The 26,878-nt window shown below is 36.3% G+C and overlaps 1 protein-coding gene across 1 annotated transcript in view; it reads right to left on the bottom strand.

The window, feature by feature from the left end:
• Positions 1 to 26,878, bottom strand: part of ANXA10 (annexin A10) — a 100,893-nt gene that overhangs the window by 12,959 nt on the left and 61,056 nt on the right. Inside the window, exons 4-6 of the mRNA XM_032298610.1 lie at positions 15,179 to 15,292; positions 13,549 to 13,639; positions 12,531 to 12,610 (exon numbers count right to left, since the gene is read on the bottom strand). Coding sequence (XP_032154501.1) covers positions 12,531 to 12,610; positions 13,549 to 13,639; positions 15,179 to 15,292 — 285 coding nt within the window. The remainder of the gene's footprint in view (positions 1 to 12,530; positions 12,611 to 13,548; positions 13,640 to 15,178; positions 15,293 to 26,878) is intronic.

Below are 26,878 nucleotides of genomic sequence, written 5' to 3'. Positions count from 1 at the left end.
AATATAGCAGCTATTATGAGTATTTTAAAGCGTAAGATCGCATTCCTTCACTAACAACCCAGTAATGACTTACCTCCTGTCCATCTCACTCAAAATAAAAACCAAAGTTCTTACAGTGGCTGCAGGATTTGACATAATCTTACCACGTGCTATTTTTTTTTTTTTTTTGAGACAGAGGTCTCACTCTGTGACCCAAGCTGGAGTGCTGTGGCATGATCTTGGCCCATTGCAACCTCCACCTACCAGGATCAAGTGATTCCCCTGCTTTAGCCTCCTAAGTATCTGGGATTACAGGCATGCATCATCATGCCTGGCTAATTTTTGAATTTTCTGTAGAGAAGAGGTTTCACCATGTTGGTCAGGCTGGTCTCAAACTCCTGATCTTGTGATCTGCCTACCTTGGCTTCCCAAAGTGCTGGGATTACAGGCCTGAGCCACTGCATGCTACTTCTTTGAATTAATATATTATCGTACATTTCCTTTGCTTGCTCAGAGGCCACTAACTAGCCTTGCTATCCCTCAAGCACATTAGCTTGTTTTTTTTTGTTTTTTTTTTTTTTTTTTACTTTACACTTTTTCTCTAGCTATACGCTTTTCTTGGAACATCCTATCACATCAATTTAAACTCATTCTTTTATTCACATCTTCATTCAAAGCTCATCTTTTCAATGAGATCTACCCTGACCAACCTGTATAATATGGCAACCTACCCATAATGCCCAGCCCTACAATACCTTTTCCTGTCACTCTGTTCTGCCACATCTTTCATCAACCTTCTAATATTATACATAACACACCTATTTATTAAATTGATGTTTAACTGTTCATATTCATTTGCTAGAATGTAAACATCTTAGGGGCGGGGATCTTTGTCTCTTCTTTTCACCAATAATTCCCAATTATATAAAATCATACTTGGCACATGATAGGCATTCAATAAATGCTAATTGGAAAAGTAAAGAAATAACTTACATAGCAGACTTCAAAGATCCTTTAGTGGATGTGGAAAGATTTTCTGGATTATTGATATTTTCTTAGTGATCTTCAACCTTTATAGCTAAGTCAGCTCCTGGCCTTGCAAAGTTTGTGAGAAATATTTAAGAATTGTCTGCAATTTTATGTATCTGAAATATTATTTGGGAAGATAATTTGTTTTGGACATTTAACTTGAAATGGTGCCCGTCTGTTTATTTTCCTATGCAGTTAATTGCCAAGAGCTCTTTAAGCAGACTGGTGGACTTAAAAAATGTGAATAAGTAAGATTTGGCTTTGGCAAAGGCAGAGTCAAGCTGGCTTTCTCATGTAAAGGGCCTAAGATAGCCACATGGTATGTTTAATTGATGTCAATACCAGAAAATGGCATACATGAATACAGAATTTAGTTTAAGGGCATGATAAAAATGGAAAAGGTAGAAAATTAAAAGAAACAAGATATGGGTGAAAGTATTTGGAGGCAAATTGATTACAGATGAATATTGAAAGCTGATGGCAATAGCACTCCCAGAAGCCTCATTGAATGAGTTCAAGAAAGTGTAATAGGAGAATCCTGAAAGCCAAGATAAGCAGTAAGTATCCAATTCCATTCTTTCTCTCCCTGAAAACATTTATCATCTCCAGTGTGATTTGCAGATTTGATTAATTAATCTCTAAGTGACTAATTTTTCATTATTTGACAGATAATTAGTTCTTTCATATATCTGTGTAATAGAAGCATGCAGGAAGCATTGTGAGCCAGTTTAATAATTGGCATTAGTTTTCAAGAAGAATGTGTTACAGCTCAGTAGTTTCCTTATTAGAAATTGTCCCATCAGGAAACACTTTATAGATTATAAAGTAAAAGATCTCTCCTGGAAAATATGACAATGATTTTGAGCACTTTCCATTTCATAAAAACCTAAGGCTCTTATGCTCCAATTACCCCAGTCTCTATTAATTCAAAAAAGTGGGTGTGTCTGAATTTTAATGATGTTAAAAATATGAAAACCATAGGTCATCTTTCCTTTGATTCTAAAAGTGAAGGTGCATAGGGAGGTAAAGGACTTGATTATAACAACCAAATAATTAGAGAACTTTTCTATCGGGAAGAAATTGAAGGAAGAATGAGCTTATATCCTTTAATTCACAGAGTAAAAACATGAATCTCATAAAGGTTAAATGATAAATCCAAAGACATAAAACTGAATTATAACAGAGCTAGAGGGAAACATATAGCTATTGCTGTTTTATACACATGTGTGCACACACATAGAGAGAGATGGAGGAGTAGAGAGACAGAGAGAGAGAATAATGATCCCAAGACCATGGAAGAGAAGAGGATGGGAGAGATTTGATTACAGAGCAGTGTCCCACAGTTATCCACTAGGAACTCACCAGCTCCAAATTTCACCTCCCTCTAGGAAGAAATTCCATTTTTTTTTGTAAAACATCTAGACAGATTCTTTCTGAAGAGGTGTGCACCACAGATGATAATCAAGAGAAGTGATGGACTTTTAAAACCCCATTATTCACTTTGCATCTTTTCCAATTTTCTGAATTTAGTGATCTAAATCCTAAGTCAGTGGTTTTGAAACTGAGGAGCCATTAATGTAGAAATGAGAAGCCAATAGAAAATCTTCAAACTATTTAAAAATCGAAGAGAAGTCATACATTTTACTAACAGTATAAATGGTCATGAAACTTCTGATTTTCAAGAGACTATTATTAAAGTAGATGATATTAAGTCTTTAATAGGTTGTTACCTCTATTTTCTATTATGAGTTAAATAATCTTTGTGAAATATGTATTATTGTATTCTTGTATATTTTACATTTTAAGGAAAATGTACTGTGAAACCTTATAAGTAATGTTAAAGTAAACTTTATTAATTTTCCTTGGCTTCTTATAAAATGTAAGTCTTGATTCACCTACACTTTTTGGTATTGTATGTTGAAAGGAAAATTTTACTATACTTAAAACCTGTTCTGGCCAGGTGCAGTGGCTCATGCCTGTAATCCCAGCACTTTGGGAGGCCAAGGTGGGTGGATCGCCTGAGGTCAGAAGTTCGAGACCAGCCTGGCCAACATGGTGAAACCCCATCTCTACTAAAAATAAAAAAATTAGCCAGGTGTGGTGGCATGTGCCTGTAATCCCAGCTACTCGGGAGGCTGAGGGAGGAGAATCTCTTGAACCTGGGAGGTGGAGGTTGCAGTGAGCTGAGATCACATCATTACATTCCAGCCTGGGCGACAGAGTCTGACTCCATCTAAAAATAAAGCTGTTCCGAGATTAAATACTCACACATACAATTTAATGTTCCAATTCTAGAAATCAAACTTAAGATGTAACACTTTTGGTGGAGCCACAAACTGAAAAGAGTCTTGGGTCCTGGATCATGGTTTAGAGACGAGCTTTATATGTATCAGGAACCAAAAGCCTGAAACTCTAAACTTAAAACACAAGCAATAAAATGGCTATCCTGTCCTGTCTGTAGTATACAGGATTGGCTTTTTCTGTGAAGACAAAGTCTAGGAAATAAAGTTGTGTGTGGAAGTAATAAAGACCTGAGCTATTCATACGTGTAATTCATAGAAACTTATAGGTGCTACGGTTTTTGAAAATTTTAATGAAATATATAAGAAGAAAAATCAAATCAAAAATTCAAGTTGATGTCATCTTTCAAAAAAAGTAATACTTCATCCTGTACATTCATAATCCAAATTAGGTAAAAACCAGTGATAAAATATTGTGTGTTATTTAAAAACATATGTATATCTACACACAAAATATTATTATATATACAAATTTTGGTACTCATGTGCACATACTATCATTAATAAAGCATTGTTTTTAATTTCAGGAAAAAAATAACTACAATTGAGAATAAAATTGATTGCCCTGTTACATCCAAAAAGGCATCACTCATTGATTAGTTTTCCCTTGTGATTTATTTTCCCTCATGTTTCATTTTCAGAACTTGTGTTTCCCCCTGAAATACAAGATGCTTTATAAAAATAGCCTGTGATCCTAATTCTTAGATGTCAGTTATTTTAGGTGGTTTATAGCTCAACCTTTAAAGAGGTGAGGAAATTCTAAGAGGGTTTGAGTTTTGATCAATGACATTTTACCAAACAGAAGTAGAATTAGAGTGGAACCAGATGGGGTTGGAGGCAGGAGCAATACAATTGAACAGCAGAGATATAGGGCATCTAGGCCTGATTTCACGTCAGCCCTTTCGTGAAGGAGACCTGTAATGTCAGACACACCACTTAACCTCTCTAAGCTTAAGTCTCCTCATCTCTGTGCAGAGGGGATATTGCCAGTCGGGTTTCCTGGGAAGCTGACTTTCAGATGGAGATTAGCATAGAGCCTGTTAATTATGGAATGCTCTTGAGATCAACACCTCTGAAAAGGAGGAAACAGAAGCAGGATTTGGCTGTGATATAGTCCTAATGGAATTAAATGGAGTCCTTAGGAAAATAATTTTCTTCTTACTGAACAGTTTACATTTTTCTTAAATGAATTAAAATACATTTGTAGGTAGACATGAAAGCAATAAAAACTTGTTTGATATTAGGATTTATAATGACTTATAATGGAACTGTGCCAAGAAGAGTCTCTGAGTGGAAACTGTTGCTTTAATTCATATTATGCAGCAACATTATGCTAAAATTAAAAAATAATGAGCCTTTTAAATTGAGAAAACTTTTAAATTAAAATTCATCTTATAAAATGTAAAAGAAAACATTCAATTGCCGTATTGTCAAGTGAGATTATTTTAAAATAGTAATTATTGTTGAAAATGTATTTTTCTACAAATGACTTCAATTTCTGTTACAAATTAAAATGAGCTTATACCTATATTTTACCAGAAGCTTCAGTCTGTACTATGAAAAATCAAAGTATTTTTTCTCCACTGACATGTATAATCCTACAGATAAAAATCCTCAGCATCGAATGATTAACTGAAGGTAGTGACAGGGAGAGTTTCATGAACTTTGCAGCCAAACCACAGAAATCCAAATTAAACTAAACCAAACCAAAACCAAGCACAACAAAGCAAATTCTTCATATTGCTTATAAAAATTTGATGCAAAAGTAAATATTTTCGTTGAAAGGGCAATGAATTTACTTGATAATATGCCACATTTTCCAACTGAACAATTTGAAGGAGTCCAATCAGTCCAGATGACCAGTCTTTCTTCAATGTGGGACAGATCATATTTAGCTTCCTCAGCAGTTTTTTGGAGAGGATTACTTTATTCCTAATTCAAAATTGACAATAATTTGGGTGCATACATGTATGCACACACACACACACACACACGATAAAAAGATAAAAAAGGATTAAAATTTTTATTGCTTGTCAATTAACGGCATATTAATTTGTATTCCAGTCTGCTGGCACACACACACACACATATATATATTTTCATGAATATATATATATATATATATATATATATATATAATCATTCTTTAATTAGAGGTATATTCAAGTTATATTTCAAATATAATTTACATGTTATAAAGTTTTTAATTACAATGAACACACATTAAAGGAAATTATATCTCCTGGGTTTGAACATGTTAAGCTACTCCAAATGAGGAAAATAGTAAAATAAATAATAAGAAAAAATAGGGAAAATAAACATTAATTTAAACTTGCACACTGTCACTGATGTTTTAGAGGATTAATTTATCATTAAGAACCATTTTCTTTCTTTAACTATTTTCTGTATATAGACTGCTTCTAGACAGGGTAGAAACAATTATTAACTTTAGCTTTTTTTGCAGGAAATGATACAACACTTTAGCGTCAGAAACGTAAAGAAGTTACCTTTTTTGCATGTTTCTAAAATGAAAAGTTAGAAATCCGTTTAAACATTTAAAAACCTGCAATTTTGTGGGAAATCAGCAAATGGTATGGTTTATTTCCCTGAATGATTGGGGAATTTTCTGCACTTCTATTCTGACTTGAATGTTTCCTTGTTTCTCTTCATTCTGTGATAGGAGAATTTTCTGCACTTCTATTCTGACTTGAATGTTTCCTTGTTTCTCTTCATTCTGTGATAGGAGCTAGAATTCAATCTAACAGTGCTCACTGCTAAAATGTGGCTATTAAGAGAATCTGAGCAATAAGATACAATTCTTCTCAATAGCCTTTTCCTGCCTGAATATATGTTCCTCTCCTTCTGGTGAATTTTCTCATAGTTTCTTATATTATTTCAGCATATACTAATAATACAGTATATATGTATATATGTACATGATTATTAGTACACATATACTGTGTTACTAGTACATAGTACAGTATATACACATATATATAGCGTATTAATAGTACATAAATATACAGATATGTATATGTGTATATATCAATCAGGGTATATCTGATTGATTTGATCAATACAAACTCAAAGAGAATAGGATTATAGAAATTAAAGAAAAGCTAAGAAGGAAAACTGGTTTTTATCTCAAGCAAATCAAGTTCTCTTTTTTTTTTTCCCATTTATTTATTTTATTGCATTTTAGGTTTTGGGGTACATGTGAAGAACATGCAAAATTGTTGCATAGGAACACACGTGGCAGTGTGATTTGCTGCCTTCCTCCCCATCACCTACATCTGGCATTTCTCCCCTTGCTATCTCTCCCCAGCTTCCCACCCCCCACCGTCCCTCCCCTATTTCCCCCCAACTGACCCCAGTGTGTAGTGCTCCCCTCCCTGTGTCCATGTGTTCTCATTGTTCAACACCCTCCTATGAGTGAGAACATGCGGTGTTTGATCTTCTGCTCTTCTGTCAGTTTGCTGAGAATGATGGTTTCCAGGTTCATCCATGTCCCTACAAAGGACCCAAACTCATCGTTTTTGATGGCTGCATAATATTCCATGGTGTATATGTGCCACATTTTCCCTATCCAGTCTATCGTCGAAGGGCATTTGGGTTGGTTCCAGGTCTTTGCGCAAATCAAGTTCTCTTAATTTAAGTCACAAGTGAGGTACTCACTTGTAGTGAGTGGTAAATTATCATGCCATGTGCAGTTCTCAAAAATTTCCTGATCATCTCACATTCTGCTTAAAAATTTCCCCCTGGCTCTTTCCTGCCTACATAAACTCTTCTGTCTAGCATCTCCACCAGCTCTCTAATCAGAAAAATGTTCCCTATTCAACAGGAGTCCTTTGAGCCAGCTTGATTCTCAGGCAGCACCTATTCACCCATCCCGAACCACCCTTCCTTCCTCCTCTCACGTTTGCAAGTGATGATCATTTCCCAAGATCCTGTAAAGAAGCATCATATATAAAGTATTCTTCTTTTTCTTTATCCAGTATTGAATTTTAGTCTTTTTGCCATTTATTTAAAAAATATGAATTGCTTACCATGTATCATGTGAAGAGCTTAGTTATAAGGTTACAAATTGGAATAAAACTAGATTTTATGCTTAGAGAACTCAGTCTAATGGGAAAGATGGATATGCAAACAGATTCAATATCACATAGTAAGATTATAATGGAAATGCATATAAAACATTTGGAGGAGAGCAGTTCTTATAGAGTAGAAGGCGGCTTTGGAGAATAGATTCTTTGAGAGGTCTGATGGGAAATGATTAACTTCATTCCATACTAGCATTTTTGAAATCTGCTTTTGTTCTGTATTGGAACAATTTTCTGTCTTAGACCACTTGTGTTGCTAGAAAGGAATTTCTGAGGTTGGGCAATTTATAAAGAATGTAAGTTTATTTGGGTCACAGCTCTGCAGATTGTACCAGAAGCATGGCTGCAGCATCTGCTAATGCTGAGAGCTCCATGGCTCCCTCTGCTAATGCTGATAGCTAATGCTAATGTTTCCACTCATAATGGAAGGTGAAGGGAAACTGGCATGTGAAGAGATCACGTGGGGAGATCAAAAAAGCAAGAGCAAGACGTGGAAAATGCCAGGCTCTTATTAACAAACAGCTCTCCTGGGAACCAATAGGGTGAGAACTCACTCGTTATAGTGAGAATCAGTATCAAGCTATTCAAGAGAACTCCATCCTCATGATTCAAACACCTCTCATTAGGCCTCACCTTCAGCATTGGGCATCACATTTCAACATGAGGTTTGGGGGCACAAATGCAAACTCTAACAGAAAATAAACTGTTATATAGATAAATGTTTAACTCCATATTTTAAAACATACTTAATGGCAAAAACAAAACAGAAGGAATAAAAAGTTTAAATACAGCCTCATCTTTGGCCTTTTATTTATCACCTAGAAACTAGTTATTAATAGTAGGATTAATTATACAGAAATACGATATATATGTAACATATATTTCTATATATTTTATATACTAAAATATTTTAATCTGATGTATTCAGATTAAAATTGCATTTTTCTTTGCTTTTTACACAATCTTTTATTTCTTCTTTGATAATATAATAAACATCATCACTCTCAAAGTGAGATTAAAAGTAGGAACAACATTATTGGAAATGGTGGCACAGTAAAGATATGTTCAAAACATAAAGCATGGATACAAATCCAAAGACAGTTTCCTTTTTAGAGTATATTTAAGAAGGAAGGCAGGACATTTTGTGTGTTTTTTTTTTTTTGTTTATATATCCTTCCCTTTTAGAAATTCTATTTCAGCCTGATATAGTCGTCATCATAAGTTTTCTATTTATTGACAAATATGTCTTTGTCTTTACTATCTTCTGTTACCCATTTGTGTTTCTTGGTTGCAATGTTCAATTCTTTTTCAAAGCTTTGAAATGCACTGATTATAGATTGTAAGACTTGTTTCAACATCCTTGAAGACAAATAACTTCACCACCTTTGATATTAAGTAGGCCTATTTGACTGAGGTTTAGTCAATGACACTTGAGCAGAAATGGATATACATTCCAGCAAAGCTCATAAACACTTCTGTGAAGAAAACTCTTTTCTCTTTCTGCTTCTATAGGTTGAAGACAGACATGATAAACTGAAAAGCTAGTTGTAAGGGTGGAAGGAGACTAAGTCTCTGGATCACTTCTTGGAAGGGAGCTGTACTCCAATTGGTAGTACCTGTTCTGATCTTCCTATGAGCTTGAGAAATGGCATTTACTTTATGCTTTTAGTCGTGCATTAAAAGAAAGAGATGAGCTCAGTAAATAACTGGCTAATTTGCAAGCAGACATAAAAGAGAGAAGAAAGTTTAGAAATTTGGTGTCTTGCAGAATTAGAAATAGAAACCAATTACTGATGTCAAGCAATGTAAGCTGAGACTTGAGGCTTTGAAAAGTAAGGGCCTTTTATGACTCAGCCCTCTAGGAATACTCAGACAGCCTTACTTTCTGAGAGAGGCTTCAAGGAAATGTTTTTGAGTTATGAAAATAAAAAAGGCACAAATGAGAGAGCGAGGGAGCAAGGATGCAAAGGAAGTCATACTGGAGAAACATAGCTAGAAAAGAACTTTGCACATAGTGAAGTGGTAAAGGGACCTAACCAACAGCAAGTAGATCACCACTCTTCTAAGTTTTTAAGAGATTCTCATTTTCAAAGACAATACAAACCCAGATTCAGGAAACATTGATAACGTATGTTGTTAACAAACTGTGAGGCCTCTAAATTTGCCAAAGTTGAGCTGCTGTGAAAGTGGTACCACCTTCAAGAATATAAAAAGGCTTCTTGTCTTATAACAGGATTACGTCCTGATAAATCCATTGTAAATTAAAATATTCCAAGTCAAAAATGCATTTAATACACCTAATCTATTGAACATCATAGCTTACTTAGTGCAGCCTACCTTAAATGTGCTCAGAACAATTTCAGTAGCCTACAGTTGGAGAAAATTACCTAACACAAAGCCTATTTTACAATAGAGTGTGTTAAACATCTCACATAATTTATGGAATATGAGCGATTATGTGAAAATTGCAGCAGTTTTGCACCATCATAAAGTAGAAAGGTACCATGAAGTAGATAAGTCAGACCATAAAAATTCAGGGACTGAGGACTGTCTGTTCTCCACAGCACTTCTTCAGATAAACCAAGCAGGATTAAGGACAGGGAAGGGCTTCTCAGAGTTTATCAAAGTACTGAAGAAACATTTAGAGTAAAAACAAATCCAGGAACTCATGGAGGCAACTGGCACTCGAGTGGCTCAGAGAAAAGGAAGAAAGAATAGACAATGACCTACCTTGCATTTTTAGGTCATTCTAATCACCAGTTGGAATCTGGTGATTCTAACTCCTCCCCTAAGAGTGTGGGGCTCTGGGTTCTTGAGGATCTTAGGCAGGATTCTCACTCTAGTCCCCTCCACCTGGACTATAGATCTTTCTCTTTCCTAGGTCCTACTCTTCCACCTTTGTTCCTTTCATGTATTCCTTTAAAGGCATTGAAGTCTTTTCTAATTTCATGTTCCCATGTACAAAATTCTATTGACTTTGGGGTTTTAGTGAAAATTCTTTGGTAACTACTAATTCTTTGCTAAGTACTATGCCTTTGATGTACAAAGGAAAGGTTTGGGGATTTCAAAACTCTTGTTTCATTTCAAATACCCACCCCCCCACACACACCCACACCCGCCCCACAAAACCAAACCAAAATTCTGGCTTTCGAGACATTTTTCTCAGCTGTGGCCTTCGAGATTCTCTTTTAGAATTTAAGAGCTGAGCACTGATCCCTTTCTCTTTGCATTCCTGAGTGCCTTTGCTAAATAGGGTAACAGGCGCATTGGAGAATATGTATAGAATAAAAGATAATTACAGTTTAAAAATAAAGAGAGGATGTGGAGAAATAGGAATGCTTTTACACTGTTGGTGGGAGTGTAAATTAGTTCAACCATTGTGGAAGACAGTATGGCAATTCCTCAAGGACCTAGAAATAGAAATACCATTTGACTCAGCAATCCCATTACTGGGTATATACCCAAAGGATTATAAATCATTCTATAAAGATGTACACGTGTCTTTATAATAGAATGATTTCTAATCCTTTGGGTATATATGCAGCAATGGTATATACAATATATACCCAGTATATATTGTGGCACTGTTCATAATAGCAAAGACTTGGAACCAACCCAAATGCCCATCAATGACAGACTGGATAAAGAAAATATGGCACATATACACCATGGAGTACTATGCAGCCATAAAAAAGAATGAGTTCATGTCCTTTGCAGGGACATGGATGAAGCTGGAAACCATCATTCTCAGCAAGCTGACACAAGAACAGAAAGCCAAACACTGCATGTTCTCACTCATAAGTGGGAATTGAACAATGAGAACCCATGGACACAGGGAGGGGAACATCACACACTGGGGAATGTTGGGGAGGTAGGGAGTTAGCAGAGGAATAGCATTAGGAGAAATATCTAATGTAGATGACAGGATGATGGATGCAGCAAACCACCATGACCCGTGTATACCTATGCGACAAACCTGCTTATTCTGCACGTGTACCCCAGAACTTAATGTATAATAAAAATATTATTTGTATTACAATGCTAATATGTGGAATGTTTTCAAGAAATATTTATGAAATGGAGATACTTATATATCATTTAGTCAGTACAGAAACATAAATGATAAAATCTATTTTTAACTTGAAGTAATGCTCCATCTTGGTAATATACAACACCACAGAATTTTTATAGGCTGCACTGAAGACCATATGCTAGCATATGGAGTCTCCAGAATTCAAAATTCTGGATTTCACTTATTAGCTCTTGAGAAAACAGAGAGCTAGAACTTTATACTTTTTGATTCTCTATTCTTTTCTGAAATACTTATGAGAATATTTGTTTTATAGTGTTTTGTCTTTATTGAATGAGAAAATGGGTTTTCTCCTCACACAGTACTAGATACCTTGTAGAAGCTCAGAAATGTTAGTGTGCCCTAAGCCCATGCAGCAGTTTAAAAAATGAATTTATTTCTAAAGCTGGGCACGGTGGCTCATGCCTGTAATCCTAACACTTTGGGAGGGCCGAGGTGGGTGGATCACCTCAGGTCAGGGGTTCGAGACCAGCCTGGCCAACATGGTGAAAACCCATCTCTACTAAAAATACAAAAATTAGCTGGGTGTGGTGGCATGTACCTGGAGTCCCAGCTACATGGGAGCCTGAGGCAGAAGAATCGCTTGAACCCGGGTGGAGGAGGTTACAGTGAGCTGAGATTGCGCCACTGCACTCCAGCCTCAGTGAGAGAACGAGACTCTCTCTCTCAAAAAAAAGAGAGAAATAAGTTATTTCTAATTAGAATTATTAAATTTTAACTGAAATATTTTTAATCTTTTAACTTTTTTGAATATATAATTAATTATACATACATGTATATTTATAATCTCTTTTAGAAGAGTAGTTTTTTACGTTTTTGAAAATAGACCTGGTGCATTATCCATATTTGTCTTTATATTCAACTCAAGTTTCTAGTTGAGTACTTTGACATGGCTTCAGAAAATGTTACTACACAGAATTTACTGCTGAACTGTAATATACCGGAGATTTCTCTTCTATTTTGCTTCTTGGCAATGACATATACCTATTTTTTAAAATAGTGCAAAGTGGTGTGAATTTTGAAATGCCATACCTGGACCAAGTTCATGAGAGTATCTCTGAAGTGTCCCGAGGTCTCTGAATAAATGTCCTCCTGAAGGTTATTGCTGTATTCTGTGTAAGACACCATGTTAAAGGTATGATTTATCATTGAACCATGTATCCATGTGTTTTCAATAAGTTAATATTATTTCCCAGTTGTGACTGGGAAGTCCAGGAAGTATAGTAAACCTGTGGATATTTCTTTGTTAATAAAGTATCTGTCAAAGAATTCTGTCACCAAATGGTAACATAAGCATAGGACTATTTTAAAAAAATCTTTATTCCCAAATTGAAAAACAGGATTGAGAGTCATTTCACATTTTCTAATTCTCAAAATTCAGAATTATGCATTCTATTTCCACAGACTGCTGTCCAGCCCAATACTTTTTCTAAGGGCTTCATCTCATTTTAACATTTTAGTGAAAGTCCTTACTTTCTGTTCAGAAAAGTCTTGTTTGTGTTTGAATGCAGTAGAGATGACTGTCTGAAAGATTTTCTTGACTCTCTATGCCACATAATACATAAAGCAATAGAACTTACTGCATTATATCTTTTTGAAAGTGAAAATAGTTACCCTTTCTACTTCTGAAATGTATAAATATCTAATTTTAAGGTAGATTGCAGGAATGGGATATTTATGTAAAGAGAATCAGATATGTTTGTAGAATTCACTGAGTCATTACTGTACTGTATTTTTTCTATATACTGGGTCTTTCGGGGGTAAGAGATGAAACGCCCCCTGAGTTAAAGTGTGGAACACTTTCCTGTCTTAGTGAAATCATTCACCTAATTGAGGCTTGTGATTATTTTCCTGGAAAATTCGCTTAACTTGACTGTCTAGGGAACGGTTTCATTTTTAGTGCACTAATGAGTTTATTGGTCCTCAGTGAGTTCTATGTTAAATGTAAGAATGTCTCAGAAAATTCTTTAAAATACATGAACTGGAATATTTAAGGTGTTGCAATGTCTATATAGGTGTAAAATATATTCACATATGTATATTTCCTTACGCAAGCAGTAGGCTTCTCGCATCTGGAAAATTTCTCCATTTGTTCTTGAAGCTAGTATTTCGATGAGGCAATTCTCATCAGTGCCTACTCCCTAGAGAAAGGAAAAAAGAGATAAATGCAAGGACATTCTTATTGAGAGTAATAACGCACTTTTTGTAGAAGAAAGGGATATAGCATTTCCAGTGTTTTGAGAGGTGGCAGGGGAAAGGAAGCGTGTTTAGGATAAACGTAGGCACAACCTCAGCTCCAGCTTTGCCATTTACTACCTATTTGACCCTTAGGAATTAATATTACCTGAAGGAAACTCTGTTTCTTCATTTAGAATAAAACGGTATGAGCATTTCTAAACAATGCAGAGAAAGACGTGTTCAAGTGATGCTCATGGCACTGAGCATTTATATTTGCTGTTGGAATGAAATTTGCTATTCCACTTGCTGCTGAAATATCAGTTCTTCAGCAAGCTGACATTAAAATACAGGTTTTCTAATTTGCCGAGAATATCTTAGGGACCTGGGCCTGCCTCTCTAGATGTGGAATTTTGTACAATTTGCATAAATATTTGGACAGAAGTTTTCTGCGGCCTCTTGCATATATTGGTCTGTGAAGTGATCTTAAAGATAACACACCTTTTTTAGGAAAGCCTCAGAAATCCTTAGCATTCTATTACATATTGACAAAAATCTTGTTTAATCAAAGGCAATATGTAAACATACAACTTCATTTTAAAACTAATTTTTAGACACATAGTTTTGCAAGAGGTAGGAATTGACATGCAACATTTGTCAAAAGTGATTAGTTAAAATTCACACAATTTTTGTACAATGCCTATTTGGTTCGGTAAATATGATGGCCAAAATCCATGTCCTTTAATTTTTTCCTGTTGCGTCTTTTCTGTCACACATTGTTCACAGATTGTGGTAATCTGGTCTTTGGCAAGCATCACACTGGAATGTTTTCAACAGTTCTGCAGGTGCTTAATATCTGCACTTGGAAAGAAGTAAGGCCAAGGCCCTCTTTGTTTTTTGTCCCTAGCCAACAAAATCTGTAACAAATCCACAGTCAACTTATTTCATGGAAATGACTTTCCTGTAAGAAAGACTGATTTTAATTCTTCTGAATTAAAATTTTGATACACTTGAGCAAAAAAAAAATTGTTTCTATAAAGTATGAACTTCAGATCATAAAAAGAAAATATAAAGATGTCATCTATACATTGTCTCTGATTCAATATCCTCTTTTGACTTAATCAAATTTTTATAAATAATGTGACAAGATTCACATCATTTTTAATATATTCTCCTCAATATAGAAATACATACTCAGAGACAAATCTCAATAGCCCTGGAGGCTTGTTCACTTTTCCTTAGGTCAGCACTGGATCTGGCTCAGTAAGTTTGTGACTTTGTACAACAAAAGAACAGGGTGATCCTAGGCACTGAGCCCGGGAGGCTCCAGCTTCCTAACAAGGCCACTTCCTTGACCACAACATGTTCATTGTTACATTGTTGCTTAGATATCCTCTTCCCTCTCTTTGATCATATATGTTGTAGGAGCATCACAGGAAAGTTTCACCTGGACTGAAATACTGGCGTGTACTTGTTATAGGCATAGTTTTGGATCAGATCACTACCTTCATGGCATGCCAGAGCTCATGAGCATCATACGATGGTGGCGGGTACATGAGGCCAACCATCACATCTTTGAAGTGATTTGAAAGCTGTTCCTTCAGATCCCCAATCAGGTCCTGTGGAAGAAAAAGTATATATTTTTATTATATGTTATCAAATTTAAAAGAGAAATGAGATAATGGCAGAAAGTCTTTCAATATTCTCTTTTTCCTGTCATTTAATAATAACATAATAACAAGTCTGATCCACATGTGTATGTATGGATTATGTGAGATGGTGAACTTGAAAATTACTGATTTAATCTCACCCCTGCATGACATAGCATATGCACATTGTAGTCATATGAACATAGAATGATTTTCTTTCTCCAACCCCAAACTCCAACTCTTCTTTTGATTTCATTATGAAAATATATAAAAGTTAAAACTTAAAAACATTTAATTGGGGTCCTTAGTTTTCTTGTGTGGAATTACTGAAACATTAGTACTTAAAGAAAATAAACATTTTATTTTATTTTATCATTGCAGCAGTCTCTTTTAGCAGAAGTCCCTGGTTATATTATTGCCAAACAGCTTATGTAAATTCATTAAGTAGTGTGTTAGTAGTCTTAGAACTTTCTTCAAATAACAAGCAATATTATTTTAAATATTTAAAGTTAAACATTTAAAGAGGAATACATGCATACTAAATTTTTGTGCTATGAAAACAGACATAAAAATATAAAAGTGATCATTTTAATTTTTTGCATTTTATTTGACAAATGTGGAGTGGAATTAAAATATATATATGCTTTTCCTATACACCAACAACAGGCAAACCAAGAGCCAAATCATGAATGAATTCCTATTGACAATTGCTACAAAGAGAATAAAATACCCAGGAATATAGCTAACAAGGAAAGTGAAGGATCTCTTCAAGGAGAGCTATAAACCACTGCTCAAAGAAATAAGAGATGACACAAACACATGGAAGAACATTCTATGCTCATGGATAGGAAGAATCAATATCATGAAAATGGTCATACTGGCCAAAGTAATTTATAGATTCAATGCTATTCCCATTAAACTCCCATTAATATTCTTCACAGAATTAGAAAAAAAAAACTATTTTAAAATACATATGTAACACAAAAAGAGCCTGAATAGCGAAGTCAATCCTAAGTAAAAAGAACAATGCTGGAGGCATTAAATTATTTAACTTCAAACTATACTACAAGGCTACAGTAATCAAAATAGCATGGCACTTGTACAAGAACAGACATACAGACCAATAGAATGAATAGAAAACTCAGAAATAAGACCACACATCTACAACAATTTTATCTTTGACAAACCTGACGAAAACAAGCAATAGGGAAAAGAGTCTCTATTTAATAAATGGTGCTGGAAGAACTGTCTAGCTATATGTAGAAAACTGAAACTGGACCCCTTCCTTATGTCATATACAAAAATTAACTCAAGGTGAATTAAAGACTTAAATTTAAAACCCAAAACTATAAAAAACCTAGCAGAAAATCTAGGCAATACCATTGAGGACATAGGCACAGGCAAATATTTTATGATGAAAATGCCAAAAGCAATTGTAACAACAGCAAAAATTGACAAATGGAATCTAATTAAACTAAAGAGCTTCTGCACAGCAAAATAAACTAACATTAGAGTGAACAGGCAGCCTACAGAATGGGAGAAACTTTTCACAATCTATCCATCTGACAAAGGTCTAATAATCAGCGTTTACAAAGAACTTAAGCAAATTTATAAGAAATAAACAACCCCATTAAAAAATGGGCAAAGGACATGAACAGACACTTCTCAAAAGAAGACAGAGATGCAGCCAACTAACAGATGAAAAAAAGCTCAACATCAATGATTATTAGAGAAATGCAAATCAAAACCACGGTGAGACATCATCACACCCCAGTCAGAATGGTGATTACTAAAAAGTCAAGAAACAACAGATGCTTGCAAGGTTGTGGAGAAAAAAAACACTTTTACACTCTTTCTGGGAGTGTAAATCAGTTCAACCATTGTGGAAGCCAGTGTGGTGATTCCTCAAAGACCTAGTAGCAGAAATACTATTTGATCCAACAATCCTATTACTGGGTATATACCCAAAGGAATAAAAACCATTCTATTAATATTGTAAAGATACATGCATGAGTATGTTCATTGCAGCACTATTCACAATAGCAAAGACATATATTCAGCTGAAATGCCCATTAATGATAGACTGGATAAAGAAAATGTGGTACAAATATGCCATGGAATACTATGCAGCCATTAAAAATGGATGAGATCATGTCTTTTGCAGGGACATGGAGGTGATTATCTTCTGCTATCCTCTGAAAAGTAACACAGGAACATAAAACCAAACACTGCATGTTCTTACAAGTGGAAGCTGAATGATGAGAACACATGGACACATGGAAGGGAATAACACACACTGGGACCTGTTGAGGGTGGGAGACCATCAGGAAGAAAAGCTAATGGATGCTGGGGTTAATATCTAGGTTATAAGTTGATAGATGCAACAAACCACCATGGCGCATTTTCACCTATGAAATAAACCTGCACATCCTGCATATGTATCCCTGAACTTAAAATAAAATTTGAGGGGAAAAACATATATGCTCAATTTATTTTCTGTAGAGTTACCAAAAAATCTGAATGATGTTTAAAATAACCTCATACTAAAGTGTGTAAAGTATATTTAGCTTTACTTAAAAAATTGCAATATTTTAGTTGTGAGGTGGTTCAATACTAGAATTCAAGTAAAAGATGCCTCATTGAAATAACAAAGTAATCCTCATTTTTTATTTATTTGGCATAATCCAACAACACCTTTCATATGCTGTGGATTTTATTTTTTAGTAGATAAAATCATTATAAAAAAAGAGACAATACAAAATATCAATATTGGAAGTGTAAGAGTTGTGTGTATGTATACCACAGACACTAAGGGGTAAAAACAGCATATTATAAACACATTTATGTCACTATATTTTAAAATTTAGTTAAAATGGACGAATTCCATAATAAATACAAATTACTAAAAAGTCTCAAGCATAAATAGAAAATCTTGATTGCCTAATGTAAATTAAAGAAATTGAATTTGTAGTTAATGCTCCCTTCTATCTCTAGACCCAGGTGGAATCATTAATGTAATCTATCAAGCCATTAAGGAAGGAGTAAAGTAAATCCTGTTCAAAGTCTTGAAAAAAAATAGTGGATGATAGAAGATTTCTCATTTTACTTTATCTGGCCAGCATTGCCATAATAAAAAATTAAAATAAAAACTTTATATATTTATAAAGCACATCTAGTAATACATAAAAAGAATGACACCTAATGAGCAAGTAGTATCAATCTCAGGAATGCAAAGTTGGTCTGCATTTGAAAATTAATCAATGTAAATTTTCATTTTAGCAGTAGAAAGAGAAAAGCTATATGATGATTTCAATAGAAGCAGTGTGTTGGTCCACTTTGTGTTGCCATAAAGAAAAACCTGTAGCTAGGTAATTTACAAAGAGATTTAATTGTCTTAGGGTTCTGCAAGCTGTACAAGAAGCAGGACACCAGTGTCTGCTTCTGTTGAGGCCTCAAGAAGCTTACAATCATGGCAGAAGGCAAAGAGGGAGCAAGAGCCGGAGAGAGGAGCTGCCAGGCTCCTTAAGAACTCATTACTGAGGGAAAGAGCTCTTAATGAGGAATCCGCTCCCATGACCCAAACACCTCCCTCCAGGCCCACCTCTAGCACTGGAGGTCACATTTCAACATGAGATTTGGAGGGGACACATGTCTTAACCAAATCATGTAGCAAAAGCATTTGAGAATGTTTAACACACAACTGCAATAAAAAAAAGTCTTAGCAGGGAAAGAAGGAATCTTTCTCAACCTGATAGAGGACATTTATGAAATTTTTACAGGGAAGAGGATACCAGCGAGAAACGAAATGCTTATCCTCTAAGGTTGAGAACAAGGCAAGGATGTCTGCTCTTACTGATATTCTATTTGAATTTGTACTAGAGGTATATACTTAAAAAGAAAAGCTAAAGCTCGAAATCTTCTCAAAGAAAGTCTAGGAACAAATCTTTGCAACTTGGTGTAGACAAAAAGTTATTAGATTGTGCAGAAAAGAATAAACAATATATGAAAAAAAGGATGAATTTAACTTCTTTGAAATAGAAACTTTAAATTTTTGAAAGGAACTTTTAAGAAAGTAAAAGCAAACCACAATTATCACTTCACATATTTGACAAAAGACTTGTGCCCAGAAGATATAAGAATCTCTTAAAACCAATAATCAGACATTCTGATGAAAATATGGAAAAGAGCTTTCAGCTAACACTTCCCCAAATAAAACATGCAAACTGGGAATAAGCCTGTGAAATGTTTAAATATTTTCATGCTTAAAATATTAGTCATTAGACTAATGGAAATTAAAACCATCATGAGGTACGACTACTTACTCTCTGGAATGGCTAAAGTTAAAAGACTGATAATACCAGGTGTTGGTAAGGATGTGGATCATTTGGAACTGTCATCACTGATGAGAATGTAATATATTGCAACCACTTCAGCAATCTCTTTTGTAGTTTCTCATGTGTTTAAACGTATTTTTAAAACAGTCTATCAAATCCACTCTTCAGCATTAACTAACAAAACTGAACATTTATGAACTCACAGAACATGAATATTTATAGCACATTTATTCATAACAACCCCAAATTGAAAATGACATAAATGTCTATCATCAGGTGAATGACTAAACAAATGCTGGTATATTTATGTGCTAGAAAAATACTCAGCAATAAAAGAAAATGAACTAGTAATACACATAGCTTCACAAATGAATGTTAAAAACATTCTTCTGAGAAAATGAATCCATATACAAAAGAGCACTTATTACATGATTACATCTATATTAAATTCTAGAAATAGCAAAAATTCATCTATCTAGACAAGTAGAAGGCAGATCAGTGGTTGCTTTCAGCAGGAGGATGTCAAGACATAGCCTGCAAAGAAGCAGGCACAATGTCAGGGGTATTAAAATGTTCTATATCTTGACTGTGCTGCGTCCAAACTGAATTAACATAAATGATTTTTATATTATAGAAATTGTACTTAATATTGTGAACTTAAAGTTTAAAATGTTGTTTTGGCATCTATAAAGTGAATATTTTCTAAATCTTCAATTTACTTCTTTCAGATTTATATGCCATACCACTTAATCGCTGGTTTCAAATTATTTATCAGGTAATGTAGTAATTTTAGCATTTTTTTCCACAGTAGTATACCTCAGGAAAAATGTGAACCTCATCATTAATATTGGTGGCCTAGAGGAATGATTCTTTAATAGGACTGGGGATAGAGGTGACATGAGAATTCCAAGTATGAGGAAGAGTTTGTAAAATTATTCAAAATTAATAGAGTCTCCTGTTTGGAGGCCAGGTGTATGTCCCTTTACTCCAGCTAAATATCACCAAGAGGGATAAAAACGAGAAATTAAAAGCACTTAAAAGCAATGTGGTCACCAACTATATGTATATTACCAAGGGTTAACATGAGACCTTTAAGGGCAAGGCATTGAAACTTACAGAATTGTAGGAATGTATAGATGAGAGATATTATTAATAAAATGAAGGTTTGTGGAAAGCTTGGTTGTGAGGTAAGCCTTGAGAGATGAAGTGGGATTTGATCAGGCAAAGGCTTAGGAGATACCAACAGTAAACAACGTTTCAAGACAGAGAAGGTACTGTTCTGGGTAGAGCAGAACGTGCATGTGAAGTATACAGCTAGCTCTCAATAAATGTTGGATTGATTTAAAATCTGAATATTTTAGAAGAGACGTTGGATGTCCGTTGCTCCAACCTCCTTTGTAGTGCAAAGGGGATTCTGTGAGGCCCAAATAATGGGAAGTTGAGTAGGCCAGGCGGAAGAATGTAATGATTATCATAACAACTAGTACTTACTGAATACTTAATATTTGCCAGACAGTATTCTGCATATTAGAATAACTGTAATAATTTATTACAACAACCCTATGAGTTAGGAACTGTATTCATTCTACTATGTAGACAAGAAAATCGGACACACAAAGGTGACATAGTTAGCACCATAGAAAGTCACTAATTATGTGACACCAAAGTGACAAATGTAGCAAGTTGGTGGTACATGTGGCATGTTTTAGGCATTTATTAATAAGTCTGGTGGCAGCGTGTTGAAGGTTTGAATGCAAGTGGATCAGTTAAATATATTTTTATTTCTACAGAATAGTGGTACTTGGCAGTTGACAGAAAGGTAGAAACATTAAAATGATCATCTCTTCCATGAGCCTCCTTCTATCCCTAAGTGAAGTTGATTATTTCTCGGCCATCACTGCTTTATCTTTGCATTTATTGCACTACATTTCAATGACCACATTATATGATAAATATATGCACATATTCCCCCCAAAAGTCTATCAGGACATGGAATTTCTCACAAATTCTTCAAAATTCAGCACGTACCTCTAGCAAAGTACTGAGTGCACAACATATGTAGAGTACAGTGTATGAATAATTCATAAATATGAATGTATAAGCACATGAAAGAATAAATGGATGAATGTGGATAGAGAAAAACTTGATAAAGGATAAAAAAGCAACATTCAAGCTGAAGATGATGCAAACATTGCAAAAGTTTGTTGTTTAACCTTTAGTCACATTTCTTTATCACTACTCCCACCCCATACATTTACCACTCTCTTTACATATTATATTTTTATATTAATGCCGAACGAGAGACTGAGATTAGTAGTGCCACTAGATGGCGCTTGTATCTTTGTTTTTAACGCAGAGGAGTGTGTGTGTGTGTGTGTGTGTGTGTGTGTGTGTGTGCGCGCGCGCGCGTGCGTGCGCGTGCCTGAGTGCATGTGTGTATACATAGTTACAGTTACAGTGAACAGAGTTATAGTAAAAAAAAGAAATGATATAATTTTAGAAAAAGAAACAAACAATCTCAGATATCATCTAATGTTAGAATGTATAGGTGCTGGAGGTGGGGCGTTTAGGCTTGAATCCTGACTGCAAAATAGCAGCTGTGATATTCCAAATATGTTACTTAACTTCTTTGTGTCTATTTCCCAATCTGCAAAGTGAAAAGAATCACAGCACCTGCCTTGCAGGGTGGATATAAATGTTAAAAGGCTGAACTCAGGTAAAATTCTTAAAATACTTTATGGCATATTATAGGCATTCAATATACGCCTTTCCAATCCCACAAAACGCTAAGTCACTTGTTGCAAATAAAACATGGTCAGTTAGTGTCAATGCCAATACTAGTTTGTTTCCCTCTTCCTCCTGTCCCCATCTTTGTCTCTGTCTCTCTCTCTCTCCCTCACAGTTTTGCCCATATTTCTTGCAACTTTTGCTATATCCCAAGCTTGTCCAACCTGCCTTATTTTGTTGTCGTTATTCTGTTTTGTTTTGCTTTAGGCTTTTAGCAGTTTGAAGCCATGGTTTTCAGTCTCTCTTTCTCTAGTGATAAGTGGTTTCCACTTACCACAGAGGGATGGGGAAGGGCCTTTACTGGCCCACCAGAAACAGAAACAAAGAACCCATGACTGTGCTCTCTCCCTTGGACACCCCTGCTGTATCTGATTGCCCATGGATTTCATTGTCTCCAACTTACAAATCTATCCAGAAACTGCTGAATTACTACTTTTACTGCTACAACCCTTATCCAGGCTGCCATCATCACTTGCCTTTGTTAATACAATAGCCTCTGGTTGGGCACAGTGGTGCATGCCTGTATTTTGGGAGGCTGAGGTGGGCAGATTGCTTGAGCCCATGAGTTCAAGACCAGACTGGGCAGCTTGGCAAAGTTCGTCTCCACAAAAAATACCAAAAGCTTACTGAGTGTGGTAGCATGCACCTATAGTTCCAGCTACTTGGGAGGCTGAGGTGGGAGGATTACCTGAGCTTGTGAGGGTGAGGCTGTAGTGAGCTGTGGCTGTGCCAGTCTGGTGACTGAGTGTGAGACCTTGTCTCAAAAATCATAGATATATTATTTGTACAGGTATTGATCGACTTACGACCTATGCAACTTACGGCCATGCGACTTTACGACCTCAATCGCTAGCCACGACTGCTCCGCGTCTGGCAGCGCAAACGTTGCCCAGCTGGGCGTACGACAGTGCGGACCAGCTTCCGGCAGCACTACCATCTCCACGTGCACATAACCTACTCAACTTACGACCAAATCGTGTTACGACCCGTCTGTCGGAACCAATCGTGGTGGTAAGTCGAGCACTAGCTGTATATTAAACAAACCCTATGATTTATAGTTTATTTACACAAAATATATTTTATATGAATAGAACTTCTGGGAGGCTACTATACAAATATATAACTTATATATTTGTATATAACATATAATATATAAAAATATATTATAATAAATATATATGACATAACTATATATTATAATAAATATATATTATATAAAATGTATATTATTTATATATTATAATAAAACTTCAAGTGAGTTTTCCATCTGTCCTTGCACCTTGCAATCTCCTTCAACACCCCTGAGAGTGGAATCCTGGGAAAATAAAAATCAGATTAGTTACTCCTCTGCTCAAAATGTTTTCTCTCACTCCACCCTGCAAAATAAACTATAGAATTATTTTATACAGTTGATCTTAGAAGAAAATGAACATTCAAAATGTTTTATTTCCATGTAAATGCCAAAGTCCTTACATGGTCTACAAGACACATGACCTCTTCTCGGTAACTTCTCTGACTTCATCTCCTGCAATTCTCCTCACTCCTGATTTCTCTGCTCTGGCTACAGTGGGCTTCCTCCTGAACCTGGGATAGCGGATCTACTGGAGTCAGGGAGTCTACTTTTGCCCTTCACTCTGCCTTTGATATTCTTCCCCTAGGTATTCGCATGGCCTGAGGAAGGAGACCCCTTCCTTTTAAGCTTCTAAGACCCTTAGCCTTCTACATTGCATTTCAAAAGGAGAAGTAAAAGTTGAAAATAGAAGGCACAAGGTCAGTGGAGGAGACAAAACCGGACCTGGAGGTTAAAGATCAAACCCTCCACCCTAGTTCCTACTGAGGGACTATGTTAACTTCTGTTCCCGGGTCCACAAGGGCCATGGTTTCTTCTTCTTTTTATTTAATAGATGGGGTTTCACCATGATGGCCAGGCTGGTCTTGAACTCCTGGCCTCAGGTGATCCACCCACCTCGGCCTCCCAAAGTGCGAGGATTACAGGCGTGAGCCACCGCGCCCGGCCTAAGGGGCGTGGTTTCAAAGGCGAGAACTTCCCAGCACCCGGCCTCCATCCACCTCCCCATCAGGGAACCTAGAGTTCTTTGTCTAACTTTCCCAGGGGTCGGGGGTTGAAAGCCCAGGTGAGCTTCCTTTGTTTAGAAAGCCCGCCAAAAGCTCAGAGGGAGGAGGCTTTGACTGCGAGCCAGGCAACCAATCCAATACCAGAGTTGGAGATCAATCACTCCAGAGGACGCCTGAAAGAACTCCTCTCACTGGGAAAGAACTCCTCTCACTGGATGAGAACATGAATGGGGCGGGAATAACTTCAAAGTTAAAACCCCACGGCCCCTTACCAGCGCAGAGTTCCCTCTCTGGGATCCCCTCCCACAACAGCGTGGGAGCTCTCTCTACTTCTCTCTCTTTCTCTCTCTGCCTAATAAATAGCTCTCTGCAAAACTCTTTGGGCCTGATACTTAAGTAAGTGGTAAGCTCACAGGGCAGCCAGGGCCTCTCCCCCATTCCCGAGGCAAGGGAGCCCAAGAACCTCAGGCACATCAAATCAGGGGGAGCTGAGCCCCGGCCCGAGACCAGGTTATGCTATCCTATCTACAGATCACAGGCATGGTATGGAGGAATCTTCCCCGGAAGGGATTGTTCTTGCTAAATCACAATTAGACCCACACCTAAGTCACGTACCCCTCACTTACCTCATCCATCACGACCCTCTCACATGTACCCTTTAAGATTGTGAGCCTTTAAAAGAGGCCAGGATGGGCCGGGCGCCGTGGCTCACGCCTATAATACCAGCACTTTGGGAGGCCGAGGAGGGTGGATCACGAGGTCAAGAGATCGAGACCATCCTGGTCGACATGGTAAAACCCCATCTCTACTAAAAATACAAAAATTAGCTGGTCATGGTAGCGCACGCCTGTAGTCCCAGCTACCCGGGAGGCTGAGGCAGGAGAATTGCTTGAACCCAGGAGGCGGAGGTTGTGGTGAGCCGAGATTGTGCCATTCACTCCAGCCTGGGTAACAAGAGGGAAACTCCATCTCAAAAAAAAAAAAAAAAAAAAAAAAAAAAAAAAAAAAAAAAAAAAAAAAGGCCGGGATGTTCTAGTTGGGGAGCTCGGTTCTTGAGACGGGAGTCTGCCTGGACTCCTGGCAGACTAAAAAGCCACTTCCTTCCCAGTTCGGTGTTGGAGAGGTTTGTTGGTGGCTGTTCCTGCTTCAGGCCCACCTCTCCTACCCTCTCAGTGAAGCCTGCCCTGTTTATCCTATTTCCCATCTCCCAGCACTCCCTGTACTTCTCACCTGGATTCCTGTTTTTCCCAAAGCATTTATTGCCTTCTATGCATGATCTCTCCCACCCAGGTAGAATAGGTAGAATGTAAGGTCCATCACGGCAGAGCTGTTGGCCTGTTTCCTTCATGGCTATTTCACTAGCCCATAGAACTGCGCCTGCTACATAGCAATCACTTACAGTATAGGTACAAAATGAATGAGTGAATGAATGAATGAATGAACGAGGACTACTTGAAGTTCAACAATTACTTGTTTGGAGTCATTCTTGGCAATTTGAACATAAGTATATGAAGGTCCTTATCATCAAGCAGTTTTCTTCAGTGGAGAGAGCAGAGAAATACAGGAATTACAATTAAACCATGATACAAAATTTGGTAAGTGCTATAGTAGTGGGAATAGCATGCTCTTATCAGGGCACAGGAAGGAGATATTACTTTCAGTTGGGAAGATAAATATTGAATAATATGTTTAAATAACTAAACACTGCAAGTTCAAAGTAGAGCCTTCAAATAGGTTCTCTAATTAGAGTATTAAATTCTCACTTGGAATTACACACACACACACACACACACACACACACACATATATATATGTGTGCATATATATATATACACCACTTTTCAAATGCAACCTTTGGAGCGTGACTTTCTCCAGCCTGACTGCCTCTGCTTTCCTGTTTTCTGAAGACTTGCCCTAAAGCGACTCTGCTGGAATCACAGCTTGGCCTTACATTAAGCTAATGAGCACTTGCTTTGCAAATTGAGCTGTTGTGTGTTACTGATGTAACTGCAGACTACCCCTGCTGCAGCTATGCTAACCATTTAAATTAAAAATAAAATGTCATTTTCTTCTTATTATTCTTACCTTTATCTTATTATGGATAAACAGGGGCAAGAAATAGTTACCTCTATTTCTAACATTTTTTCTTGTCTGAATATGCTTAGGGCAATAGTTTCCTATGCTTTTCACTTGTATGCCTTTTTCTATTATTATTAAAAACGGCATTTGCTATTTAAATACCAATGATGCATGCTGTATAAAGTGAAATTTAGAATGTGTCTTAATTCTACCTCCCTCCCCCAGTGGTCACTATGCAAATACTTGCACAATTTTATTTTATATTGAAAAGTAAAATTAA

The sequence above is a fragment of the Sapajus apella genome, unplaced genomic scaffold (genome assembly GCF_009761245.1).
Source record: "Sapajus apella isolate SASKATOON/1434 unplaced genomic scaffold, GSC_monkey_1.0 scaffold39, whole genome shotgun sequence".
Lineage (NCBI taxonomy): Eukaryota > Metazoa > Chordata > Mammalia > Primates > Cebidae > Sapajus > Sapajus apella.
Note: the sequence above shows the minus strand (reverse complement) of the source record. Positions and strands in the feature narration are given on the sequence as shown.